The 8817-nt window shown below is 50.2% G+C and overlaps 2 protein-coding genes across 2 annotated transcripts; both read left to right on the top strand.

The window, feature by feature from the left end:
• Positions 1-3669: 3669 nt before the first annotated feature.
• Positions 3670-4233, top strand: LOC110756206 (uncharacterized). The gene has a single exon (XM_021957612.2). It carries the CDS (start codon positions 3670-3672, stop codon positions 4231-4233), a length of 564 nt encoding a protein of 187 aa, XP_021813304.2.
• A 1454-nt stretch (positions 4234-5687) lies between these two features.
• On the top strand, positions 5688-6857 carry LOC148297540 (uncharacterized). Its single transcript, XM_088247465.1, has one exon. It carries the CDS (start codon positions 5688-5690, stop codon positions 6855-6857), a length of 1170 nt encoding a protein of 389 aa, XP_088103591.1.
• The last annotated feature ends 1960 nt before the right edge of the window (positions 6858-8817 follow it).

Below are 8817 nucleotides of genomic sequence, written 5' to 3'. Positions count from 1 at the left end.
GGTAGTACAAAATACATGGTGTCCGCATGATAATAACGTCCGGATGTCCGCATAAGAGAATTTCTGTATATATATATATATATATATATATATATATATACGTGCTTTATCCGGCAAAATTTTGCAAGATACAACTTGTTGATGCTCTTTTTGGGGAGGGTCAACTTAGGAAGAAAGTGTAGGAAGATGGTATCTTCAGTAGGGAAGAAGGTGAGGACCTTTGGTAATCGAATGACCTACAGAAGATAAGAGGAAGAAGCAGTTGTCAAGCTTCGAACACAGATGTGGTGCCTGCCGAAGGCTCTCCGATGTTTAAGTAAGCTATTTATGGTAATTTTGGCAGAGTAACAGTAAAAGTGAGAAAATAGTTACCCCTTTTTGTCTTGGGCACTGTTCCCTATTTATAGAGTTGTAAAAATGGGAGGCTTGTACAAAATTCCGATGTAGGACTTTGTGCAAGTTGCTGTGGTGGTGACACGTGTCACTGGTGGCTAGGTTCGGCAGTCGGGAGCTTCGGCAAATGTTGGTCGCCTTCGAAGAGTGTCTTCCTTCAGCAGGGAAGAAGAAGTGACTTCCTTCGGCAAGGAAGAAGGCGTGTTTGCCACGGTGCTAGTCGTTTGGTGCTAGATGTGCTCGGTTGATTATGGTGTAAACAGTAGTCCCCCAAGTTCGCGGTGGAGAAGTAACTTCTGGGTTGGGAACTTGTAAGATTTTGCATAATCATGACCGAGCATTCCTGAGTCAGTGGGAGCCGTAGGACATTTCCTAGTCCCCCAAGTTGGCAAGCTAGAAGTTGCGCCATCCTTTGTCAGGTATGGTAGAGGCTGGGTGAGCTTGGTCTGACCTCTTGGCAAGAAAGCGGCGAGGGCCTAGGGTATGAGCTCAGTTTCGACAAGGGAGCCAAGGGGGGTTGTGGCTAGTCATGAGTCTTGCCTTTCGGCAAGGAGGCCAGGGCTGGGCTCCGTGGCGTCACCTTCGGCAGGCTTGTGGAGCTGGGCTCTGAGTTCAGCAAGAGAGATTTTTTTTTTTTTTAGACCCCTAATTTTCTTTTCCCCTCTTTCCTTATGCATGGTGCCTGCCGTTCGGCAGGTTTCCCCTTTTTATTTTTATTTTATAATTTGAAGCCAGACCTTCGGCAGGTGTCAAAATTTGTACGTGAGCTCGTAGGACATCCGGCACGACCCTTGCCGTTCGGCAAGGGATTAGGCCTTTGGCTTGGTGTGTTTTTGTTGCTTTGTGGGCCGTTGGGGCCTTTGGCAATGTGGCCCGAGCTTCGGTAGAGGGCCTATGAACCTAGGTATGAAGGATTTTGGATACGCTACCTGGGCCTTCTATGCGTGCTCTTCCGTTTGGCGAGGAGGCTGGGTACTGTTTGTACCATATCTGACCCTCCACTCATACTGTGACATGTGGAATGGCAAGCTCTCCCAATCGCCTAGACGAGCACACAATCGGCATCAGCAACTGATCACACCGAGCCGAGTCTACAATCGGTATGAGTTGACGATTCTGCAGAACAAACCTCGAAGGCCCCGCCCTAAATATCCAAAGACTTGTGTCAACCTCAGAAGACCCTCCCACGAGTCCCACATCGAAATTAAGTACTAAGAGCATACCAAATGCCCTCTATAAATAGGCCCCTTTACTACAAGACAAGGGTAAGACTTTTCAGCTTGACTTTTATGCTAAATACATTGTCAGTGGCTAAAGCTCTTAGAAAGAAACTTACTTCGGCATCGGAGGGTCTTAGGCTGGTTCCACACCTGTAATATAGACCTCACGAGCCTCGGCTTCCCTTGATTCAGGATCGGAATCCCAGGACGGGAAGAACCTGCATCAAGCACTCAATCGATCCTTGATCGTCCACATCACTTGTAAGATGCACTTATCTCTATTAGTTCAGTTTTAGTGCCAACAGATTGGCGCCGTCTGTGGGAATCGTTTATCGATCAACATATCTCAAACTTTGAGCCAAAAATGAATCCATCTTCATCCCTCCCTACCGATGGTCCCATCCTCGGCATCGGTAGCGGAGCGAACCCCGCTCCCCTGCCCAGCACGCCACGAACAGAAACACCTGTTCACCAAAACACTCTGGAAGCTCGCATGGAAGCTCTGCAACGAGAAATGGCAAAAATGCAGGAGCAGAACAATATCCTCTCTTCTAAACTTGATGACACCCGGAGGCAACTTCACGATCAACAAACACACTCAGTCCAACTGCAGGATGATCCGAAGCATACCAGACAGCTTCGATAGGAGCAGTCATTCAAAAGTGTGCCGAAGCCCAGCGGTCGCGACAAAGGGAAACAACCGGCAGCAGGGAAGCCGTCCGCTTCCCGCAAACTATTCGTGCCTACCCCAAAGGAATGCCGCCCAGAATACCAAGTCTACTTCGACTGTCGGGATAGGATCAACGATCGGCACAAGGAACGACAGTCATCGCCCATCCCGATCCAAGCAAAACTCGACGATCGGCGTCTGGAGGTACTCGGACCGAAATCCCCCCAACGCCGAAGGTACAAACCAATCGGCCTGGAGGAAACGGATGAATTAGATTACGTTCCAACTTCACCAGGAATAACCAACTCTTTCCGATCGGCAGGACCAGGACCGTCAAGAAAAGGGCACTATAGTCACCGATCAAACAAAGAGAACGATCGGCACAAGGGAGGCTACGGGAGGAACTCGAACCGAACGGCAAACCAAGAGACACAGGGCCACAACGCTAGCCGACGAACAGAGAACCGAGTGGCGGAAACCTTATGTGAAGACCTCCCTCATGCCGACCCAACCATCCGTCTTCTCCTCCAGAAGATGAACCGGATCGAGGAAGAGCAGAACCAAGCTTGGACACCAACATGGGGAAAGGTACAACCGGGACCATTCACCAATCACATCCGAACGTTCAGACACGAAAAAGAGGTCCAAGCACTCTGAATATCGTTCTACACATGGGTGGAAGATCCCGTGACTCACATCCATACCTTTCAATTGGCTTTGGGTTGCAAGGGGCTCACTGACGAAGGCCAATGCTTACTGTTCTCCTCCACCCTGGCCGGAGCCGCCTTGAATTGGATCTACTGATTGGAGCCAGGTACGGTTGACTCTTTTGATCAGTTGAAACAAACCTTCCTCAACCATTTTATGATTCAGACCGATCACCTATATTCTACCGATCGCCCATTCACCAACAAGACGATGAGCCCCTGAGGGAATAAGCGGCCAGGTTCAACCACGAATATTCTCGATGTCCCGAAACCGACGACAGGGCGGCCTTCGGTGCTTTCAAAAGTGGCCTTCGGTCATCACAATTTCGCTATCTGGTCCACAGTAGCAACTGGACCACCTATGCCGAACTGATGAAACAGGCAGCTATCAACGCCAAAGTCGAACACTTCAACTCCAAAGAGTCAACTTCGGCACCACCGTACAAGATGACACCCGTCGATCGGCCTTCGACACAAACCTACGACCGATTCCCAGCGAATCGAACGACAAACCAGGCCCCCTACCGAACGGCACCCCCTGTCTTCGCTCCTTACGAAGCAAGAAACAAGCGGAAGGACAACTTCCAAGATCGGCAGGCGGAGCAACTTCAGAGATCTGAAGAAGAACCAGTCGGAAGAAACCTTCACTTTGCTCAACACCACCTACGAGCACGTCCTCATGACAGAAAATCAGATGATTCCGAAGCCGAACAACCGCAAGCTCCCTCGAAAGAATGAGAAGGACACCGGCGTCTTCTGCCGATACAACCAATACAATGGCCACGATACGGAATCGTGCATCGCGCTTCGCAAAATCATCGAACGCCTCATCAATGAAGGAAAACTGGATCAGCACCTAAGCACAAAAATGGCATCGGACCAACCACCGAATCGGCAGATCAAAATGATCAGCGGAGGGGCGCCCATAGCTGAAGCCAGCAATCGTTCCATAAAAAATTACATTCGTGCCATTCGGCACCCCCAGATCCTAAGCGTAGCGGGAGGACGCAACGACAAGATCCGACGAATCGGCTGGGAACCTATCACTTTTTCTGAAGAGGAAGAAAGAGGCATCATCTTCCCCCACTTCAATCCCATGATCATACGAGCCGATATTTCCGACTTCGATGTGGGCCGAATCCTCATAGACACCAGCAGTTCGGTCAACGTGCTATTTGCTGACGCTTTCAATGCCCTCGGCATAGACCCTCAGCATCTAAACAAAGACATCACCCCCTTCTGAGCTTTTCGGGCGACGTGGTTGAGTCGATCGGAAGTGTCCAGCTCCTGTTCGTCATCGACACTATCCCCAAATGAATGGTCATCTACACTCACTTCCTAGTAGTCGATTGCCCAATGGCATACAATGCCATCATCGGTAGGACAACGCTCACCAAAATGAAGGCCATGCTGTCACCACACATGCTCCTCCTCAAGTTCCCCACACACGCTGGCATCGGCCAAGTGCGAGGGGACCAGTTGAGTGCACGGACATGTTATGTTTCGGCAACAAAGGAATCGGCAAGGGCAGTGCTTTGCGAAGCATACTCAGTTTCCCCCAAGATGACTGTACCGAATGGCAAGGGGACGGAGAAACCAGATGATCTCAGGGATGAGGCCGTCACCCCACAAGCGCAGCCCATTGAAGATTTAGAATCGGTAACCCTCTCCGAGACACAGCCCGACCAATAGGTCCGAATCGGTACCACCTTAAGTTCGGCACTGCAAGCCGAGTTCATTCCCTTTTTGCGCGCCAATACAGAAGTCTTCGCCAGGTCTTATAATGACACACCCGGCATCGCCCCCAATGTCATTAGTCACAAGTTCAGCATTTGTCCCACCTTCAAGCCCATCCGACAGAAACGGCGAGCCTATGATACCGAATGGTACGAAGCAATGAGGCTCGAAGTGGATAAACTACGGACAATCGGCTTCATCCAGGAAGTGACTTACCCAATTTGGTTGGCAAATTCGGTTTTGGTAATGAAATCAAACAGCGCCTGGAGAATGTGTTAGGATTATACCGATTTAAATAAGGCTTGTCCAAAAGACAGCTTCCCTTTGCCGAGGATCGATCAGCTGGTAGACGCCACAGCAGGCCATGAACTTCTCAGCTTTATGGATGCATACTCAGACTACAACAAGATATTCATGAGCCCTGCCGACTGCGAACACACGGCATTCATCAATGACAAGGGACTCTACTGCTACAATGTTATGCCGTTCGGCTTGAAGAACACAGGAGCAACATACCAACGATTGGTCAACAAAATCTTTTCCGAACTCATTGGCACTTCAATGGAAGTTTATGTGGACAACATGCTCGTCAAAAGAAAAACGGCCGATTGTCATCTCCACAACCTCTCCCTCATGTTCGGCGTCTTGAAGAAGTATAACATGCACCTCAACCCAGACAAATGCGCCTTTGGCGTCTCCTCTGGCAAATTTCTTGGCTTCATGATCAGCCAACGAGGCATTGAGGCCAACCCTGAAAAAATCAAGGCGTTGCTTGACATGAAGATATCGAGGACACAGAAAGACATCCAAAGTCTCACCGGGCGTGTCGCCGCTCTGGCCCGATTCATATCAAAAGCCACCGATCGGTGTGCCCCATTCTTTAAAGCCCTCAAAGGAAGCAAACGGCAGATTGTCTGGACTGCCGAATGCGATCGAGCTTTCCAAGACCTTAAGGCTCGCATGAGCAAAGCACCCCTATTGTCTAAACCTCTTCCCGGAGAACAACTTATTCTCTATCTTTCGGTTTCTGCAACGGCACTCAGTTCCGTACTCATCCGCAAGCCGAACGGCATAGAACTCCCAATCTTCTATACCAACCACGCCTTGCAAGACGCTGAGATTCGGTACCCTCAACTGGAAAAACTCGCCTACGCTCTCTTCCTCTCAGCATGTAATCTTCGGCCCTACTTTCAGGCTCACACCGTTGCCGTTCTCACCAATCAGCCTCTACGCCAAATACTGCAGAGGCCGGATACATCAGGTAGGCTAATCAAATGGGCCATCGAGCTCAGAGAATTTGACATCCACTATCACCCTCGGCCTGCCGAGAAGGGGCAAGCCGTAGCTGATTTCATCTCCGAAATCACAACTACATCACAAGGGGCAAATCCAGACGACCTTGTCTCCAAACCAGCTTCGGTAGCCCTGGTCGCCCACCCGACCGAAGGAATCTTTAACCAAGCAATTCCCCTTTGGACTCTCTATGTGGACGGTTTGTCCAACCGACAGGGCAGCGGGGCCGGCTTAGTACTAAGAGCCCCTGACCAAACGGCAATCGAATATGCCATCCGTTTCCAATTTCAGGCCTCCAACAATGAAGCCGAGTACGAAGCCCTCTTGGCAAGCCTTTGGCTTGCTAAAGATATGGGAGCCAAACAACTCAAGATCTACAGTGACTCTCAACTTGTCGTTAATCAAGTGCTTACCGAATTCGAAGCTAAGGATACATCGATGGTTGCCTACTTGACACACGCCCGCCGATTGCTCCACCACCTTAGCACGTATCAGGTTCAGCAGTTCCCTAGATTCGAGAACAGCCACGCCGATGCCCTGTCACGCCTTGCATCGGCAATCGACGACAAAGTAGGCCGTCACATGCCGATCGAAGTCCTCGCTTGGTGTAGCACAATTGAAACCGAGGTACATGCCGTTCGGCAGAACCCAAGTTGGATGGATCCAATCCACGCCTACCTCACCGACGGCACTCTACCAACTGACAAAACCGAGGCCAAAACCATCCGCCGCCGATCGGCACAGAATCTCCTTCTGAATCAGACCCTCTACCGACGTGGTCACTCCTTGCCATTGCTCCGATGTGTCACGCCATTACAAGGTGACTACGTCTTATGAGAAATTCATGAAGTGGCCTGCGGAGACCACTCTGGCGCCCGGTCCCTGGCCTTCAAGACCATTCGGCAGGGGTATTATTGGCCAACTCTCCATACTGATCCCATGAAGCTCATCCAGAAGTGTGACCACTGCCAGCGTTTTGGCTCCGTTCCAAAACTGCCTGCCGAACCACTCACTCCAATTGTCAGCCCGTGGCCCTTCGCTCAATGGGGTTTGGATCTCATCGGCCCCATGCCACAAGGGAAAGGACAACTTAAATTCGACATCGCCGCCATCGACTACTTTACGAAGTGGACCGAAGCCGAAGCATTGGTAACCATTACCGCAGCCAAGGTCAAGCATTTTGTTTGGAAGAACATTATTTGCCGGTTCGGCCTCCCGAATGCGATCATCACTGACTCCTCTCAGTTTCGGCACCTGTGTCGCCGATTCAACATCAACTTGTTCTTCACTTCTCTAGCACACCCACAATCAAACGGCCAAGTAGAAGCCATCAACAAGATCATAAAGAAGACGCTAAAAAAGAAGCTCGGAGTAGCTAAAGGCGCGTGGCCCGATCTGCTCCCAGAAGCGTTATGGGCCATCAACACTTCCTACCGAAGGTCGACTGGCGAAACACCGTTTTCCCTCACTTTCGGTACCGAAGCTGTTGTCCCAGTCGAAATCAACGCACCCACGTGCTGAACGACATCTTACGCCCCTGAGCAAAATGAAACACTGCTTACCCTGAACCTTGATCTCATCGAGGAACACTATTCACAAGCGCAGCTTCGGAATGCCGCATACAAACAACGAACTTCCCGACATTACGATTCGCGCGTCAAATGCCGATCGTTCAAAGTGGGGGACTGGGTCTTGCACAAAGTCTCTCTTGCCACCAAGAACCCCAACGAGGGGTCCCTCGGCCCCTCATGGGAAGGTCCTTATGAAGTCGTCACCATCTGCCGACCTGGCACTTACCGATTACGCGATACCGATGGGCAGACCCTTGGTCACCCTTGGAACGTAGAACACATGAAGTATTACTACAAGTGATTAAACCGACGGCCAATACGCTATTTAAACCCACTATGTTCGCTTTCATTATAAAAGTACTTTCGGTATTGATGTTTGCATTCCTATTCTACACATTCAGTAACGCCGTAACGGTAGTACGATACCCAGAACATATTACCTACGGCATGCATACTTGTATTAGAATATGAAACTTCAACACATAAACCGAATCAAAACAAACTTGGATAAAAAGCCACAAAAGGGCTGTATGTCTTAGCAAAAATCGCCATTCGGCATGGTCCAAATATTTACACACAAAAAAAAATCGAGAAGCTAAGAAACGGAAGGTTCGGCATCAGTTGGCACAGCAGCGGCAGGAACGCTGGCAGAAGCCGGTACATGATGGCCCCCTTCCTCCTCACTGCTGGAGTCGGCCTCATCGGCAGAATCAGCATCGGCATCTTCTCCCTTATAGGCCTCCACCATCTCCTCGGTGACACCCTCAGGCAACGGAGGCGGATCCCGGAGGAAGTTCAGGTTTAACCTCTTGTCTGCGTTGTACCGCTTGAAGCGGTAGATAAGGTGTTTGTGCCTGATAAATCACGGTCGTACACTAACCGAAGGGGTTTTCCCCCTCGGGCTCATCACCTATTCACGATCCAAAACACAGCGCTTTTGCCTTCCTCAAAACAAAGGAAAAGTTGCGAAGGCATAGTCATCTCGGCCTTGCAAACACGGCATGGTCAGGCCGAGGCCGAGGGACGAAGGGGGCACGGCCGAAGATATTAAGAGTCAAATCGTCACATGGCAGCAGGGTCCCACACTTCATTTAATGAAGTAACGCCTCTGACTAGCAAACCCACTAGCCGCAAAAGGGCATTTAATGCACGAGGGAAGAAGGGAAGTGACTGAAGTCAGGATTTGGTGACAGAAATCGGAGTGGTTAGGCGCAAACATACTTACC

The sequence above is a fragment of the Prunus avium genome, chromosome 1, assembly GCF_965620075.1.
Source record: "Prunus avium chromosome 1, drPruAviu1.hap1.1, whole genome shotgun sequence".
NCBI lineage: Eukaryota > Viridiplantae > Streptophyta > Magnoliopsida > Rosales > Rosaceae > Prunus > Prunus avium.
This window is presented reverse-complemented; position numbering and strand designations above follow the sequence as displayed.

What these genes read in the sequence shown, in the direction of transcription:
- LOC110756206 (XM_021957612.2), top strand. Translation starts at nt 3,670, where the DNA reads ATGACAGAAAATCAGATGATTCCGAAGCCGAACAACCGCAAGCTCCCT.
- LOC148297540 (XM_088247465.1), top strand. Translation starts at nt 5,688, where the DNA reads ATGAGCAAAGCACCCCTATTGTCTAAACCTCTTCCCGGAGAACAACTT.